Raw genomic sequence first — 20,434 nt, forward strand, 5'->3', positions numbered from 1 at the left:
TTCATTGTTGTTTATAGACCCATTCATGCCCACACTTTCTTTCACCTCTGTCCACCACGGAATCTCCGTAACAGTTATAACTCATAGTATTCTTCATGAATTTAATTTTGCTTATTTTATTTCTGTTTCAGAATTTCCATATGAATCACTATCGAGCAGGACATTCTTCAGTAAATTTCACTGATCCTGATTTAGAATCGGTTGTGAATTTATGGCTTCAAGAAGAAGGAAATGAAACAGGAAATGAAAGTGAAGATATTTTACAAGTTATAAGAACAAAAGTTCAGCGACGCTTACCAGAAATAGATTCAGATGATGAAGATAGTGTTTATATTCCTAGTGAACATGACACTAACCCTGAATTCTCCGAGATGTCATCCGATCAAAGCAACATTGAATCATCTGCAAGGGATGAGAACTACTATTAGAATAAACATCAGTACAAGTGGTCAAATAGACCTCTTGTTAAAAACATTCGTATACCTGCACACAATCTGTTATGCCTGCCCAGAATCAGACAACCGCCAGCTGACAACGATTATCTTGCTCCCATATATTCATTTTAAACTAACTTGGATAATCGTATGTTGAGGTTAGTACTAACATGGACAAACAAAAAACTTGAGCCCATGCATAGCAAGTATCCAAACAATGCAGCCTTTAAAGACACAAATCAAGTGGAGTTCAAAGGTTTCTTGTCAATACTGTTATATACTGCAACTTTTAAATCCAACAGGGAAAGTGTGTTATCAAAATCTGCAACAAATGGTTCAGGCAGAGAATTAACTACAGCATCCATGACATAAAACAGATTTTTGTCTTTACTATTGGCAATATGGTTTGACGATTTTACTGATCGTGAAGCTCGTAAAGAATCTGATCCATCCGGCCATATTTATGAGATTTTAGAAATGTTTGCGCAAAACAGTCAGCAAAACTATTCACTGGTAGCCAACATGACTGTCGATGAAATGCTGATCCCATTCAGAGGACAATCGAAATTCAAAATGTTTATGCCATATAAACCGGGCAAATATGGATTGAAAATGCAGTGTAAGGTAGATTCGGGAACTTCTTATATGTACAATATGCATTTATACACACGAAGGGGATCTGATGAATATGGACAGGATGAGGAGAAACGAAAGAAATCAGTGCCAAGAGAGGCTGTGCTTCATTTATGCAGGCCCATTTTCAATACGAACATCAATGTTAGAACCGACAATTGGTACTCGTCAATGGAGCTTCTGGAAGAATTGAAGTAGGGCTTGATAACAGTTGGAACTCAAAAAAATGAAATACCAAAGAAATTTTTTCCAGATTGTAAATCTTCTCAGTTTGCCTTTACTAAAGATTGTACACTGGTTAGTGTTGTTCCACAGAAAAATTAACCAGTGATATTGTACTCTTCTATGCATCACGATGACATCAGATTAATTTCTGGAAAACCTATGATCACTGAATACTACAACAGTTCCAAAGGAGGCGTTGATACTGTTGACCAGTAAAACTTAGTTTATTCATGCGATCACTGGACGACTTGATGGCCTTTGGCTGTATTCTTCAGAATTGTAGATTTATCAGCAATATATGCCTAAGTAATTTATTAAAGATTATCAAATGTACCTAAGCTTACCAGACTGCAAATTTTGAAAGCCAATGATGAAAATCTCAACAAGAATAATTTGATGACATGTTTATATAACAACAATTTGCCACGTCAGATTCATTCAATGCTGTCATCAATCGTCAAATTTGTTATTCCTGCAGACAGTGAACAGCCAGAAGTAGAGCAAAAATTAGCCAGAAATGAGAGAAAGTACTCCTATTCATGTAGTTATAAGAAAAGAAGAAGGACTGCCTATCCTTCCTGCTCCTGTTTGAAACCTGTATGCTTATTTTGCTCGAAGAAAATATGCAAATGTGTTACAGAGAAGTAGTTGAACACTTGCTGGTTCTTGATTTTTTAGGATAACATGCAATATTTTGTTTGTATTGATTAAAGCAGTAATAGTTATTGTTACAAAAGATGCTGTTGAGATTTGTAGCTTTAGAAATTTTTAATTTATAACTTTTTTTAAACATTGACGTGTAGGAGTGATAGTTTGATATTATAATGTGCCAGACGTACCGGCAATTACTAGCACAAGTTAGCAAGGAAAAGAATTAAACCATTAAAGAGAAACTTTAAAGTGGAAGCAAAATACTTACCCTCAATAACACCGAATGGACCATTTAACAGAGGCAACACAGATCGTTACTAGCGGTTTTCGCAGTGGTAAATGTTAGAGAACGTGAAAGAAAAACCAAAAAATCTTATTTGAAGGATTTATAAGTTTAATTGCTCACGCCAAAGCTTACAGATAACAATGAAAAGAAGTTCATTAAAAGAAAAGGTGCACCTTCATGAATTCACAAATATTAATTACCTTAACCCTAAACTGGTGGATAAAATAGACCTTGAAAGAGAATATCAGTAAATAACTGATTAACTAAAATAAAATAACAAATACCTTTAAAACGAGGGACGCCTTCTAGTAGAAGAAATAACTTAAAATAAAACTTTAAAGTAATGAATTACAAACTAATAATTTGCACCAAAGTACATGGACTAATTTGACTGTCCCTTAGATGAGCTCAGACAATCCCCTTTACCTTTACCAGATTTTAGTAGTATTTTGAACATCATAAGAAAACACATTCTGTAGGAATAATACGTTGTTAAATTTCGAGTTCATTTCCAATGGAGATCCACAAGAAAATGTAGTCACAGTACACTTGGAGTTCCACAATTTTGTTTAAAATATTAAAGGCGACGAAATCCAACTCCAGTAGTTGAAGAGTAGAAAGTAATGAAACTTACTTTTATCCATGCAAAGAAACCAACTCCATGGTATCAGTAGAAAATGTCGTTACTTACATTTTTCAGGTACAGAAAGAAAACAGGCATCCACTCCAGGTAAAAATAAAATAATTAAAATTTTAAAATAAGATACATTTGGGCCTCAGCCCATATCCATTTAAAATCACGGAGGCATTTTATGATGGTTGAAGGCCCTTACGCAGACCTGCAACACAAGGCTTCCAGAAATCATGGCGGACGACAATGAACTAACTCGCCTTCCAACACGATATGCAGCAGAAGCGGATCATCCAGTGAACGAGCCTAAAACCGGACTCGCTCTCGAGCAAATTTGAGGCGAACCAATAGATAATGGGGAAATGGAGACGCACAACAAATAAAACATTTAAAATTCTCCGCGGAGAGACAAAATACAGATATAGTTAGTGACAAAATCGCACACCACACAAAATTAAAGAAAATAGGAAAAAGATTTCCAAGTAACATAGATTTCAATTGCATTTAGCCCAGGCCTAAAATGTAGTAGGGAAAGGCTAAAATCATGTGCCAACCGGCACAGCCTCCCCCTGGAAAACCCAAGATAAACTCCCTCCACGTGCAGTGATGCAGACACAATCTAAATTTCAAATAATTAGTCCTTTTAAGATAATGATCACTGCACCGAAACTATCTTAGTACACCACTAGAATAGCCAGATTACATCCATTTTGAAACATTAATATCAGTCATTACACACCACAATAGATCAAAGTTCAGAGAACATCACCTATGCAGCAAAAGTTCATCAGCTAAATCACCAAATATAACTTTTACACACAAACCCACCTTGCATGAACAGAGTATAATTCCTTTTCATTTCTACACCCTTTTTTATCAGAGGTTACTAATTTCAGTATGTTTCAAAGCAAATTAAAGGTCATCTATATTATTCACCATTCATAATTACCAAAGTTCATTCATGTCCAGAGACCTTCCAATTTAACACCTAGCCATTTTCGGCATCACCATCATTAGTAATTAGTTCTACATAACCATCAGATTCTTCACGAAAAGGTATCCTAAATGTGTTTTACAATTTTTAAATACCTTTGACCTTACATTAAGATTAAATTTTCACCACAGATATATTTTCATCAGGTTTTAGGTAGTAAGAAATGCAGCCTCTGTTTCTCTACAAAATCAAATTGGCAACACAGCAAGATCAGAACGCAAAGACAATGGATAGGGAGACAAGGAAAGATAGACTAAATTGGTGAATCGCATATAACAGGATAACAAAGATCCAAATATTTGGCTCAAATTTAAATTTTTAAGGAGCAATCGACTGACCTAGGACCAGAGCATACCACATAACAAGGCATATGGGAGGTGCAATTACCCGAGCAGGGAGTATAAACAAGGTAACGTATTAATATACCACCACACGGAATGGTGAACAATAAGTATAAACGCGGAAGTACAACGGTCATAAGCCAAGAGTAATTTCAACATCATTTTCAATCAGGAATTCAATAATCAGGATCAGATACATTCCACAACATAAATTCATACCCAGTAAGCATGAAACACAACTCCCACGTACCACAAACACGGAGTTAAATAACAGTGCCAGCAGAATACTCACCTTGGTAAACACATACAGGCCAGGCCTACGTTACATGTACATCAGACACGTAATCCAGATCGACCATCACAATTTAGGATAGCATAATTATACGTTGATCAATAAAGAATATTTCTAAGCCAGGAACACATCACACTGGCATACACCCCAAAACAGAGTCAACATCAAATTCATAGTACGCAGTAGTTTCAGAACTACAACTCGATGAGCAATAATTAATTTTAAAATGTTTTCTTTTAAAATACTTAAGGTCATTGAATAAATTTACAACGTCTACTGGATCAACACCCCGAATTACAATACATCACCTAGTTGAACAAGAAGAATGATAAGAAACAGTTACTTCTATGAAACGATGACATCCACCGATTACAAGTTTTAAATTAAGCGAAGAAATCCTTGGGTTAGAGGTACAGATATTCGAGACAAGGGTAACGTTGTCAGCAAGAGATGGAGACTTCTATTTCAAAAAGATGGTGTGGTCCGGATATGTTTGCATCAACAATCAAACTAGCAACAATACCCAGTCAGGATTAATACCAAGATGGAAAAGAATAAATTCTCAATGGTTCCTTCATAACACCACAGAAAAACTGGATAGACAATGGATTAAATAAATTCAGGAGGGAAAACCAATCCGAAGTCACATAACCTTCAACTTCAAGTATTAACAACAATATGTGTTCTCACAGGACACCTGATTAAAATAAGAAAAGGCGGTAGAATCCACCTCAAACCACACGACCCTCAGGAAATTCAGAGCAGTGACCTACACAACATAATCTACCGGTTGCCTGTCAAGGCCTCGCCAAATAATGCGGTCTAAAAATACGTGACATACACGTCACTCTGTCGCCACCCAGCTAAACAAAAACCTTCCCCATACACCCAGGAGACACGGTAAATAAAATATAAAAGGTAGAAAATATGGTAGGACGTTAGAAAATGCTCACAGGCAATGAAGAAGAAAAGTTCGCAACCAAGAGTCCCCATAATCCATCAGTTCGGCGACTTTGGTACCGCCTAAAGACCATTAACGAGTCCCATACCAAGCTAATGATCCCACAGAACGGCAAGATGACAAAACAACCTTGTCAAAAGACAATAGAGATCCACTGAAGACAATAAAATGTCATAGAGAGACAGGTGAACTTTAACTGACCTTTACAAGGGGTACAATTAAATACAAGGTAACATCTGATCAACAGCCAATGCAAGAAGACAAGGAGCGAGGAAACCAAGACACACAAAACCAACAAGTTACATTAGACAAGCTAAAATTATTCCATCCGAGCGATAGACCCATACGGAAGGTTATTCCCAAATCTACAAAGACACAAGGTACAATCAAAGGCAATGCACTGCCCACCTGACATGTCATAACAAATCAATTACACCATACAATAACTACAATACCACCATGACAAACTTCAACAACACACGTCAGTCCCAATACGAATAAAGGATAGTACAACCCTCAACGTCATGCAGAGAAGTCATCATGCCCACCCCAAAAAAATAACCCCAACAAATATATATACTTGGTACCAACATCATTCCCAGACACCGAACACTTAATCAAAACCCACTAGGCCAAAAGGAATCTCTCCTCAGGTTAAGGTCCACTCTAACACAACAGCAACACCGTAACAGTAGAAATGGTAAGGGGGCCGATGGAATCCACAACTCAAAATGGAATACAATTACATAACGATAGGTTACAAAATTTTCAAACAAAGACCTCCACGTACACGATCGCTTAGGCAGCGCACAAACTAGCAATGCAGAGAACAGGCAAACCCCAAAATAAATAATTAATTACCCAACCTCGACAGCAACAGTAGAAATCAACGAAGACAAACAGGTTACGTTAATAATTTCACTTCAAAAAAAATCCATAAATTGGCAACCTGAAGCAGGCCACACTCCAGATGGATACACTACCACCAGGGGAAAAATATAATCCATAATAAGGTACAAGGCACACCAGAAATGGGAAAACCAACAGCCAATAACTAACACGGAGAACCAGGAAAGGCACACAAGCTCAAGTACAAAACTAACAGGAAATCCGCACCAACACCACCTGCCAGAATTCAACCATAACCAACGCATTCCCCATAGCCCTATAACATAAAGGATGAGGTGGGTGAAATGACTCAAACCTCTGCCCAGCAATTCACCAATCCCTACCATCTGCGGGACAGGGTAAAAATGGGATACCCCATTCATGCAGTTTCGCAAACACCTACCCCACAACTAGCACAGACCAGCAAACGCACAAGCAAAGCAAGAGCCATCACCAACTACAGATCATAGATAACCAAAATGATACACCCACAGGTTAATATAAGCTCAACAGGCATGATAAGATATCAAACCAATTATTAATGTGACCAGCTCGCAAGTCACCGCAGAAGAAAATAAAATTTTAACAGTAGAAATGGTTGCAAGGCCAAGGTTAAATAATACACCACAGTGCATATTAAATTCAAAACCTCCTTAAATAGTTCACCACCGTTAAGTTTCACTTAATTTAGGAAAAACCGAGCTAGCATGAAATCCGTACCAGCAAGTTAAAGCCCAGTATTACTCAAAAATATTTATAAACAGCACAGATAACACGAGCACCGGGTAACCACATTAAACCAGAAACATTTAAAATAGGTGGCTACAGGTAATAACGAAGCTAGAAGGGAATATTTCACCATACATGTCGGCACTATACTGCTCACATATAGAAACACACACACACCATGGTCAACACTAAGGTTAGGTTTAAATGTAGGTAAAATCACACGCCAGGTACAACGCAGAAGCACAACATTAGAAACAGTACGTACACCAATAATATGCCAGAACATACGCCACCAAAGTACACGTGATAGGAGTGATGATAATAATAACAATTATTACATGAAGTCTGAGAACTAAAACCGTAGGCCAGGACAAATAACACAACAGCATGTTCTCAGAGTACAAACTATCTCACACGTTTACATATTACACAAAAATGCACACGAATTTCACACGAAAAACGATTATCAATTAAGCTCACCAAGGAGAGATGATAACTAGTTCACTGCGAAATACTTGACCGTTTACACAAGTAGTTAGTTAAAATTTCAAACCAGATAACGTACACAAGGTGTACTACACAGAGCACACAGCAAATGTGATACACTCATGGCCCCAAGCTCATCGATATTTGCCCAAATAACATTAGATACAGTAGTATTACCATTTCACGTAAATACTTAAGAACTCAAATAATAGAAAACATGCGTGACTCACCAATCTATGGAGGAAAGAAAGGATAAATACAGGCACCTGAAAACACTGAAGCAGGACCGCAGAGCACACCGGTACATAACAGCTGGTAGGGAACTACCAACCTCATACACATGAGCCCGAAACAGTCACCAACAGCACGAAGGCGAACAACACAGAAACACCAAGAGGGTGTTAACATGAAAAAAAATTCAATCAGTTTAAACAAGATGATTGCATTCATTTTACAATAATACCCTACATCATTCTCTTTTGTTCTACAGGTCTTTCCTTCACTATTCCAAGCATTTACCACAGTGCGAGGGAAAGATATTAAAAATGTACTACCGGTACCAAAATTGCAAAAACCGTGCGAGGCTACCAATAACTGTGCCAGACGTACCGGCAATTACTAGCACAAGTTAACAAGGAAAAGAATTAAACCATTAAGAGAAACTTTAAAGTGGAAGCAAAATACTTACCCTCAAGAACACCGACTGGACCATTTAACAGAGGCAACACAGATCGTTACTAGCGGTTTTCGCAGTGGTAAATGTTAGAGAACGTGAAAGAAAAACAAAAAATCTTATTTGAAGAAATTATAAGTTTAATTGCTCACACCAAACCTTACAGATAACAATGAAAAGAAGTTCATTAAAAGAAAAGGTGCACCTTCATGAATTCACAAATATTAATTACCTTAACCCTAAACTAGTGGATAAAATAGACCTTGAAAGAGAATATCAGTAAATAATTGATTAACTAAAATAAAATAACAAATACCTTTAAAACGAGGGACGCCCTCTAGTAGAAGAGATAACTTCAAATAAAACTTTAAAGTAATGAATTACAAACTAATAATTTGCACCAAAGTACATGGACTAATTTGACTGTCCCTTAGATGAGCTCAGACAATCCCCTTTACCTTTACCAGATTTTAGTAGTATTTTGAACCTCATAAGAAAACATTCTGTAGGAATAATTACTTATGCATGAAGAGAAAAAAGTTGGAATGAGGCCTCGAGATACTCTCCGGGGTCTGATCACGGGAGCCCAACAAGATTAAATACCAAGAATACAGCCGTACATCAAAACCGAAAGGCGCTCCCCAAATAAAATCACACGAAGCCGTGATTAACGAATCACAGAAGTGACCGCTCCAAAACACAGGTTGGCAAGGAGCACCAGGCAACACAACCCCCGAAGGAAACAAACAGCCAAATAAATCCAGTAAGGAGATAAATAATGACACAAAAGCACACAACGTGAAAATTCGCACGTCACAAATCCAGTCCAATATTCAAGCAATCCAAAAAAACATTTGTTATTTTCGGAAGAATCATTCCCCCAGGCAACGGTTGCCATGGAAAAGTAAATAGAAAAAGCATACCCAAGCTTAGGATAAAAGGAAATAACACAAAAGTAAGAACGAACAGAAAGATTTTTTTAAAAATCAGAAACCATTTCCGACCTACAGAGATTATTTCGCGATCTCAAACCTTCATATGAGAAGCTCTTGAGTTAAATACATTACAATTTACTTTAACCTTCCAAAACACATTAAAAGTTAAGCCCCAAGAACACCAGCCGATGGAAAATAAATAATCTTGCGCACTTAGATGGGTTTAGGAAATACAGTTAACAGTTCGAAAAGATTCCTTTTTTTTTTTTTTAAATATACGTTGTTAAATTTCGAGTTCATTTCCAATGGAGATCCACAAGAAAATGTAGTCACAGTACACTTGGAGTTCCACAATTTTGTTTAAAATATTAAAGGCGACGAAATCCAACTCCAGTAGTTGAAGAGTAGAAAGTAATGAAACTTACTTTTATCCATGCGAAGAAACCAACTCCATGGTGTCAGTAGAAAATGTCGTTACTTACATTTTTCAGGTACATAAAGAAAACAGGCGTCCACTCCAGGTAAAAATAAAATAATTAAAATTTTAAAATAAAATACATTTGGGCCTCAGCTCATATCCATTTAAAATCACGGAGGCATTTTATGATGGTTAAAGGCCCTTACGCAGACCTGCAACACAAGGCTTCCAGAGATCATGGCGGACGACAATGAACTAACTCGCCTTCCAACACGATACGCAGAAGAAGCGGATCGTCCAGTGAACGAGCCTAAAACCGGACTCGCTCTCGAGCAAATTCGAGGCGAACCAATAGATAATGGGGAAATGGAGACGCACAACAAATAAAACATTTAAAATTCTCCGCGGAGAGACAAAATACAGATACAGTTAGCGACAAAATCGCACACCACACAAAATTAAAGAAAATAGGAAAAAGATTTCCAAGTAACATAGATTTCAATGGCATTTAGCCCAGGCCTAAAATGTAGTAGGGAAAGGCTAAAATCGCGTGCCAACCGGCACAATAAGAGTACATGAGGAAAATATCTCATTACTTTTAAATATTTCAATATCATTCCATTAGTAAATACGTCCATTAACAATAAAAATTACGATCAAGTAAACAGAATTTTCATTCATATTTTAATTTTGATATTTTCTAAACGTGAGTCCATGGGACTCAGGGTAGGTATATATGTAACTGGTTTCCGGGTAGTGAATTGAGGGTTAATACAGAGCTGTTGAACATGAGTTAATTACAATTACTGCAAAAGTAATCTGGAATGATACTTACGAAAGAAGTACCTGCTGTTCCATCAAGCCAGATTGGTTCCTGCTTGATCTCCACTTTCTGGTCCATTTCACACAGCAAGAGAAGTACTTACAACAACTTGAGCTCCCACTGATTGTCAACTGAAACGAAGAACAGAAGATACCTATATTCTTATTAGTGTCATAGTTTGCAGGCCTACAATGTACGCAAGTAGGCCTGCAGTTTCTGTGATTGTGAATTTCTTTATCATGGCCTTACAGCCTGTAGTCCTGTAAGGAATCCTAACCACATGGACATGGCTTATATTTCAAACATCCTACATGCACTGACTGGGAATGAACCATCTCCATGTCACCATATTCTGTGCTTACCTACTCATTTCTACTTAATTATTACATCCTCATTCTATTCCAATATGTACCGTACCATTGCCCTGTGAAATTCCTACTCCATATACATCCCACTGAAATCAGTTGAAGAGTTTTGGTTTTCTCATTGTCGATTCTGTCAATCTCTTAATGACATCTTTTGCCAAGTCTTTCTCCTCTAATGACCTATTCACTATCACTTTATTTGTGACCTGAACCATCCTTCTGACTTTCTACACATTTTGGTAACATCACAATTCAGACGGGTTTTTTTTCTTTCTTTCCTTCTATGTCCGCTTTTATCCATGTTTCACTTCCATACAGTGATGGCCGCACAGCAATATGTTAATAAAAGGTCTGTGTATTTGAGAAGAGCACAAGTCTTCCGCTATTACTATTATCAAAAGTGAATAGCAGGTGCAAGTGCTACTAACGAAAAGTGTCCTAAGACAGTTTGTGTGTTTATTTGAATACCTGGAGGCCACTGTTATGATACATTATGGCTATAAAGGCTCGACTCAGAGGAAGAAGGTAACAGCTACACGTATTCTCATGATCAGTCTCCTAAGACATTTGGTATATTTATTTTAATACAATGTGGCTCTTGATGTCACCCCTTTAGGGTTTACATACCCAACTTTGAAAAGGAAGCCTGAAAGACATCATAAAGTGTGTATACAACAGAAACATAGATATGGAGTCATTGGACTTACACGTACATACACTATGTGTTCCGTGCAGTGGAACAGAACAATGGTGCAATCATAGTTGGAGAATGGGCGTTACTGAATAAGTGGTTGCAAGAGGAGGTCTGCATAGAGATCTATTTTCTAAGGAAATGCATCAAGCTGGTCTTCATTTACACAGGACAGCAGAATGATATGTAACAGCAACTTCTGGCTTGGTGAGAAAAACAATGGGAAACTCCTCACTGTTCATATCCATAGTATGGCTCTTCAGTGATGCCTAGATTATCCATGAGAGATGACGGTGGAGCTGTTGAGGATCAATGTACATACCTGATAAAAATGTGGTGTCTGCTAGCAAATAGAGAAATGACGTGAATTTGCAAAAGGTTGGAACGACTGTGACAAATGACGAGTGGAGATGCTGTGTATCAACATCACTATGCACTAGAACAGATATGTGGCAATGAGTCACTTTAAGATGCACTTAATTAGTTGCCTGATGAGCAGGGCACAACATTTTAACAGAAAAGCTTGTTATATCATTATTATGTCTTATATTACTTGTGAAGAAAAACTACGCTATGATGAGTTCTTAAATATATTTTGTGAATAATTTGAAGAGTACCACAGTTCTGAAACAAAAGACAGCCTTTCATTCTGGCCTATCTACACCCTCGTGCCTCAATAAATTGGAGAAGCTGACTTTAGTGAATTATAATTAATAAAAAGAAAATTTACTAGGAGCTGGTGGCAAACTGTTTGATCTATGCTAGATAATGGGTCAAATTGAGACTGTGGTGTTGAGTTAGCCTGGTTGAACTACTCTGCATTTGCAAAGTAATGTGATGAAAAGACTTCTTTTGCTACGGCAAAACAAAGGACAATACTAAATTTACCTACCACAAAACAGAGTACTGAACTTTGCTAAAGGAAAACATTAAGCAAATGTGATATATGTATATATATGATATATATTGTACCAGGAATGACTATGGCCTGACTCATCATATTTATAATTTCATTTTTTATTAAAGAACTGTTAAGCTTTAACATTTGAAACAGCCTTACGAACGAATGTTCTTGACTCCGTTGCTTGCTATAGGAGTGAGAGAGACAGCGCGATGTCACGGAGCGAGGAACTGGATGAGTGACGTAATCGCCACGTGCTGTAGACCCACCCCTATGGAATGGTCTAGAAACATTATAATATCTACCAAATGGCTTATGTTACAGAAATACGAGCTACATCAGCATGAAGCCCGCATTTAGAAACGGAAGTGGCCGAAATTTGAAGTCAGTCCATTCAGTAATTTCGGATATATTGAGGTGGAAATGAAACCACTTTTTCGTCGCTTCGAGCAGCGAGCCAGTCAGCCACAAGTATATAAGGTTAATGACTCGCCGTGTATAATCAGGAGAGGACGAGCTTGACTGTGGTAGCGGAAGGACGTACGTGCCTCTCGCTCTGCTCTCCCTCTCCTCGCCAGGCGCTCTGTACTGTCTAAGTGCTAGACAGGCAGCTGTACTTATTAGTACAATTTTGAGAGAGGTTTTTACCTACCACAAACAGAGTACTGAACTTTGCTAAAGGAAAAAATTAAGCGAATGTGATATATGTATATATATGATATATATATATATATTCTCAGAGCTCGCTTTCTGCTTCTCTTTCAGGATTTCTGTTTCAGAAGGACCAGGATGGAAAAACTAACCACCCCGGTGAGACCGGCCGGCTGCGACTACAAGGGAGTGGTAGTGAAACTACAAGCGGATCTCAGCTCGGAGGTCGCCCCCGACGTCAGACTCCCGTCGCTGGGGGATGCACACCAAATGCGGGACGATCCGCATACTAGACCTCCTACATGCGGCTGCCGAGTTCAAGGGAGAATCGAGCAGCGAGGTGATCCCTAGCTGGGCGGTCATCATCCGCCCTAAGGACGCAGCCCGCTTCCGGATCTACGAGGAGCTGGTGTCCCAGCAGTACAAGGTTGTCCGGCTACCAGGACTCAGGGAGCAGCTGGACGTCTCAGGCTACCAGGAGGCAGCGACACAGACGGAGCCGAGGACCCCAGTTGTACCGCTGTACTTCACGAAGTACACGCAGACCAACAAGGCTGCCAACCAGGAACGTCGACCACCTGCCAGGGTGAAGTGGACGCCGACCCAGGCCCACCAGGAAGGACCTGTAACCCGGGTGCAAACCAGGAAAGCGCCCGTAACAGTGGACAGCAGCACAGCAGTGGAGAAGGACGCCCCTTGGCGTTCTGAGGCTGGTGTCCAGGCCCAGCCTGCCAGTATGTCTGTCGAGCTGCAGACCTTGATGTCCACCCCACAGGACAGGGAAAGCAGTCGAGTGCTAACACCGACCGACGCCACCACAGCCAGCCAGGACGAGGAAGACGGCGACACAGCGGAGCCACCCGCTACCCCGGGGTCACCAGGCCGGGAGGAGGGCCACCAGGACGAGGCCTCTTCCCATACCGAGAAGAAACCCCCGGAAAGGAGACGACGACGCCGGACCAGGAAGCAGACGACGACGCCGGCCCATCAGGAGAGGGCCGCCCAGCCGCAACCCAGGACTGCTCCCAGGACAGCAGCCGACCGAGGAGCCAACCAGGAGAGGGCCTCATCGGGTAGCGGCAGTCAGGTGAGATTGAAACGTCCCCGTCAGCAGCTCTTGCCGTGTTTCCGCTGTCTGAGGTGGGGCCACCGGCAGGAGATGTGTGGGCTCCAAGTGAGGTGCAACCGCTGTGGTGGTGATCACCACTACACGGCCTGCGCAACGCTTAAGGAGGCGCCGGTGTGTGCCAACTGCGCGGGAAGCCACCCGGCCTCCCATCTCACTTACCCCGTTTACCAGACCATGGCGCGGGCAGAGAGGAAGGAGGCCTGGCGTCATGACCCACCCATTTCCAGGAGGCCCCGCCCCGGCGGGCTTGGCCTCATTCTCCAAAATCGGAGACTGGGTACGAGGGACTCCAAGGAGGTGGCGCTGTGCGGCGGGCCCTAGTGGTACTCAACGCATGGCTCTGCAACCAGCAAGGCCTGCGCTAGTCACGGCAGTGCCCAGACGGACTGATCCCTTGGCAGATGGAATGGCGAGACTACGGTTCATTGCTGGTGCATGATACCTCTTCTCAACTAACACTACCACTGGACCTTTCCAGCCCACATCCTTCCATGTGCCATCACAAGATGTCAGGTTTTACACGTAGGCTCTTTCTCTTTTCTGCCTATGTGGTTTTTCACTGACCCCCAAATACCACACCTTAACACTATCCAACAAATACAAACTCGCCTGGTAACGTGTCTAATATGGAAACAGGCATGCTGTGGTAGCGAGCTTACTCGGAAACCGGCAGATACTCCTTGTATCACTTCCCAATCTTCCCTGCTATCTCTTTCTTCCTTAGACTTAATAGCATCTCGGAGGCCATGTAGAATGAGTCGATGGTCACGTGGAAAGGAGCGGGCTTCGGGGGCGCCCCCGAAAAAAAGAGTGTATAATCAGTTGAAATCTACAACTCGACCATGTAAGGTGATAATACTGTCGTGTCGCGCTACGCTAAGTCGGAGTGAAAGCCATGCAGAAATACTTAGAAAGTTCGCCGCACATTCACACGATACTTAGAAATTTCAACCACGTCGTGGACTTGTGACATATTTCAAAGTGCATCCAAGACGAACCCCATGTTATATGAAACTTAGGAATTTCGTACCGACTTATAGACTTGTAAAATTTTCAAGCTGCATTTATGTTGAACTGTGTCACTCTCAGGTACACCGTTACAGACATTGAAAGGACTGTGTGTTATAATTTGAACTTATTATTGTCGACGCATTTATGAATTTAAAGACGTTTATATGTGTGTCTTCATGTTTGAATATGACTTTGAACTGTTTAATGTGTTATGATAGTCAAAACACTCAGTGATTATCGAAGGTGGAGAAGTTCCCATGTTTAACGAATGTTGGAACAGTGCTATTATGAAATGGGCTGAACCTTAAGGACATTTTACGTCGTTCATAGGAAGTATGGACTTTACTAAGGCTAACTTACACTGAAAATTCACTTAAGACGTGTGCATGAGATTTTTAGAGACTGTTGAATAAGTCATGTATGAACGGAATCTGTGCTTGATATTTCCATGAACTGTGAACTTGACATTTCATTCTGAACTTTTAAATACATTACTGTAAATACTTCAAACAGAGACCTATGTTTCTAATAGTTCAGACTATTATTTTGAGTATTATGTTAACTGCTGCATTACAAAATGCAATTATGAACTGTGATTTCAGATACACGTGATATCAAAGAGCAATATTAGTCACTGCTAACAGACAGTGCTACGTTTTCATATTACCGTGTCAATTGAACTTTCTCGTGTGTCAATTACATCAGACAACACTGGAAATCTTGACAAAGTGTTAAAACCTCGTATTTACTCGAACATCTAATTCAACGTGGGACAGGATACGACGTTGGAGGAGATACGTGGTACGTCGAGGGATAATACGTGGTACGCCATTGTAGGTGCTTGGTTCGACCTCATGCTGAACATCGTTGGAGTTCCAGTCGCCGACCTGTGAAGCCGCATTTCATCAGTTCCAGTGTGCTGAACTCAGGTGATATGAGTGCACTTTACAATTTTTCTCTGGTGAATAACATCAAAATATTGCACTAGACAATCACTGACTCATTGCAAAGGCACTTTTCAATCATAATTCTTGAGTGTTACGTTAGTCAAATGTAAGTGCCTAATTTACGAAAAATTTTATTTTCATGTGAATTTCCAACTCTACAACCTAGATAAACTGTAGGAATTCATTTAGATGAACTGTAGGTCTATTTATGAAAACAAGTGAATTTAGATGGACTTTAGGATGTCCTGAAGCAAGTGTGTATTTTCTGAAACCATATTCAATCTGTGAATTTCAATTTAAAAAGACTCTAGGATTTCCCAGGAGTGATTTTATGAGAATCAATGTTTAATTTTGAACTTTTTGAAAACTTATTCAATTGATGAATTAATTTATACTTCAGGTATTCATAAGAACGATTCATGAAATAAGTGTTTATTTTGAGTCATATTCAGTTTATGAGTGAAGATTTTAATTGGACTTTAGGAATCAACCTAGATGAACTGTAGGGTTTACTTAAGTGTAATTATAAAAAATAAGAGTTGATTTTGGACATTTTCAAACGTCACAACGAAAGGTTATATTTTCGTTCAACTTTACCAACATTAAAGAATACTAGCATTTAATTTTAAATTGAACATGTCAATGATAGAATATATTTTCATGACAGTCTCTAGTGTTTAAAAGCGAGATAGAAGCAAGGTGATTTTCATTCAGAACTTGAATAAATTCATCAGAAAAAGTTATACCATCTATTATTCGCCCTGCGAAAATTCCTTCTCTGTACCGGCTCCTAAGTACCGCATACTACCTGAGATCTTTCCCATGCTCAAGAGCCCAACAACTTTTCCTGGTACAATATATATACAAATGGGATGTTTACACAATAGATATTAACTAGCTTGATAATCTTATGATGTAGCTGCCTCTGTGGATCAGCGGTAGAGTGTCGGCCTCCGGATCCCAAGATAGCGGGTTCAAACCCGGCAGAGGTAGTCGGATTTTTGAAGGGCGGAAAAAAGTCCATTCGACACTCCATGTCGTACGATGTCGGCATGTAAAAGATCTCTGGTGACACATTTGGTGTTTACCCGACAAAATTCATTAAATCTCAGCCATAGACGCCCAAGAGAGTTTCGGTTTACTCGGTCTGCCATCTAGTGGGGGCCTAGAGTAAAACGGAACGTCGAAATTGACGAGCAGACAGCCAGATGGCGTCAAATTGAAATGTCTGCACACGGTAGCTGAGGCCATACGATTATTATTATTATTATTATTATTATTATTATTATCTTATGATGTGGTGTTACAGAAGAATGCTGATAATGGTATGGATAGATCGAATCACAAATAATAAGATAATGAATTGAACATGTGAGAGGAAAGTGATTCAATCAAATATGATGAGAAGAAGGGAGAGAATGATAGAACACATCTTAGGACACCCAGGACTTGTTCAGTTAGGTTTTGAGGGTAGCATAGGTGTTGAGAACAGTAGGGATAGACCAAGGCATGAATATGATGATCAAATTAGAGTAAATGTAGGTAGTAGCAGTTATGTAGAAATGAAAAGTTTAACAGAGGACAGGGTCGCATGTAACGCTGCGTGAAACCACTCTATGGACTGATGACAAAATCAACAACTAACACCTTCAAGGAAACCAGCCTTCAAGCACAATGAATAAGTGTAACATCCCCACACATGGTTTTCTGAACAATATTTAATACATCTGAAATAGACTTTTAGGTTATTAGGTGGTGTACAGTACATCTAGTATAGGCTACATAAATTACAGTACAAATATAGTCAACTACATACCTGTGGGCATGTAACGCACTTCCTCACGTCATGCCCGCCTGAGTGGCTCAGATGGTTGAGACGCTGGCCTTTTGATCCCAAACAAATACAGTACAGACAATACGCGACAATCAGCGAGATATCGAGGTACAACTATTAGAACTCTCTCTACCGGATTGACCTGAGAACTACTGATTCTGTTATAAGAGCACGTGTATTTGTCAATGAAGTTTTTGGTGTTATTTATGCGTTTTCAGCGAGTTGGCATAATTAAATAGTAACCATATGCCATTCTTTGATATCACCTGTCAACATGAGGGGAAAGGTATGTGCTGTGTTTGGCAGCAGTAACTACGAAGTAGAGAAGAATGCGCGGTCTTTCTTCCGTTTACCTCGTGACAAGAAAATGTAAGTAATATATTATTTGCATATATATTCTTCCAGTGACAAAGAGATTTTTATAGTACTTCATAATCTTCTGAGCTCCTCGAACCATATTTTAAGTGGCTTAAAATAGAATCCGCATATTTTATTGTATACTGCAGCAGTTAACCTTCAATACCGATGTGTTGTTATAGGTGTGATCTGTGGGTTTGATTTAATTCAGGAAAATACATATGCATATGAGTGTGGCTGGTTGTGTTCCAAGTTACCCCATTTGGAATGCTGTAATGCGTGGTCAAGCACTGAAGAAAATATGGGTGGTTTAAGAAATGTACATATTTTGTTGAAACAATAAGATGATGCAAATATGCTTTACCTAATGTAATGGCATTATGGCAAATATTGCTTATAGGGAAAGTTTGAATATTTTTGAGGCTAAATTTCCTTTCTGTTAGTAGGCTTCAAGTTAAAAGGAAAATTGTCCAGCTATTAAATGTAAATTCATTGAATCATGTGTGTAAGGAATATGCCGATATTTTTGCTGACAAGTGTTTTAATATGATGACAGTGCTTTTAAATGAGAAAAAAGAAAATCTAGCCGTGAACAATCAGGCAGGAATTCTAAAGCTAAAAAAGTAATGCATAAATGAAAGATCAAGCCCTTTCACAGCAGTCCACTTCACATCTTGATTATATGTCTAATTTCAGTCTTTAAATAATAATCTGTTAAATAATTCTTCATTCATTTATCCAGAATTGCTTTAGCAACTTTGAAGTTAATATCTTAGTAACACTTTCTTTCTGGACGTAATTTATTTTTCTATTTCCGTATATAAATTTCCATTGATATTTGAATTTAGCGCGAATTTTCAGGTCAAGCCACTAGGAGCGCCACTTGCGACTTGTCTCCCATTTTAACAAGGCTAAATCTGGAAGTGTCGCGTATTGTCTCTACTCTATTTGCTCCAACTTGGCATGTTCAATCCTGGCTCAGTCCGGTAGTATTTGAAGATGCTCAAATACGTCAGCCTCGTGTCGGTAGATTTATAGGCACGTAAAAGAACTCTTGCGGGACTAAATTCCGGCAACTCGGCATCTCCAAAAATCGTAAAAGAGTAGTTACTGGGACGTAAAGCAAGATAACATTATTATTATTATTATTATTATTATATCACGGTATACCATGTCGATATTAACAAGAAACTGGCATTCAGCAGTCAAAGAAGTGTTAAATTAAAATGCCTCCACATGGTAGCCGAGGTGGTTTGAAACGTTAGAAATTATATATGTAGTGAAAAGTCAAGAAACCATACTTCCTTAATGAAGAGAAGCATACAGAAATTAAAGGGAGTAAAACTGCATAAAGTATGGTCATGCGTCCCTAAACCTCAATATTAAACAACAAACCTGCCACTTCGAAACAGAACCGTATATAAGTAATTGCCCTATTTGGACAGTTGTAACAATTACGGTATTCTCTTTCCACAGAAATATACCCTGGGTACCAACCGCTTAACTTAATAATAATTCCGGTAATACCAAGTATGGAGTTGCGTACGAGTTCATATGCCGCACATTTCATCACCAAAAGCGAAGCATCTCTTGTGTAAAACAAAGCAGAAACTATTTGCAAGGACCAGTTAACCAAAGGTGACAAATATTCTACACAAAGATAAACAGACTGAGAGTAACGCATGCACTATTTTACTTGACACAGGAAGAACTGTAACGTTTATGAGTCGTGAGTCGGGCAACGCGCTGAATTTCAATGGCAATGAGGACTCTAACCGAGTTCGCATATTTATTGCACTATAATTACCGCACGTGTATTTATTTTCAGCTTACCTCTCGACAGGTGTGAATATTCTTCTTCTTGGTTAGTTGTTGGACATCGTCGTAAGACGCTACGTCCAGTCACTGGTTTGCGGGTTAATTAATGTCGGGGAGAGGTGCCAACAGTAGAAAAAAGTAGTACACTACGAAAGAGGAGGGAGAGCTATGTAAAAAAGCGAATTGCAACGGTTAATGATGAAACTTAGGAAAATACCAATGATATATAGGCTAAACGATCAGGGAAGAACACAAAAACACTGGGACACAGGGTTCTAATTCTTCACGTCTGTGTGGTCTGTCACGACGTCTTACTACAAACAAACAAAA

General features: G+C 39.3%; 1 protein-coding gene across 3 annotated transcripts in view; it reads right to left on the reverse strand.

The window, feature by feature from the left end:
- The window catches only part of LOC136865930 (gastrula zinc finger protein XlCGF57.1), a 73,460-nt gene extending 53,243 nt beyond the window's left edge, over window positions 1–20,217 (reverse strand). For 2 of the 3 annotated variants that reach the window (XR_010859469.2, XM_067142480.2), the window contains exons 1-2: window positions 17,912–18,184; window positions 10,413–10,531 (exon numbers count right to left, since the gene is read on the reverse strand). Coding sequence is in view for 2 of the 3 variants with exons in the window: in XM_067142480.2 (XP_066998581.1) it covers window positions 10,413–10,478 (66 nt within the window). In the remaining variant the exon portion in view is untranslated. Of the gene's footprint in view, window positions 1–10,412; window positions 10,532–17,911; window positions 18,185–20,119 lie in introns of those variants that run through there. The other variant, XM_067142479.2, reaches the window with a different exon arrangement.
- Window positions 20,218–20,434: the final 217 nt, after the last annotated feature.

This window comes from Anabrus simplex, chromosome 3 (genome assembly GCF_040414725.1).
Source record: "Anabrus simplex isolate iqAnaSimp1 chromosome 3, ASM4041472v1, whole genome shotgun sequence".
NCBI classification, from domain to species: domain Eukaryota; kingdom Metazoa; phylum Arthropoda; class Insecta; order Orthoptera; family Tettigoniidae; genus Anabrus; species Anabrus simplex.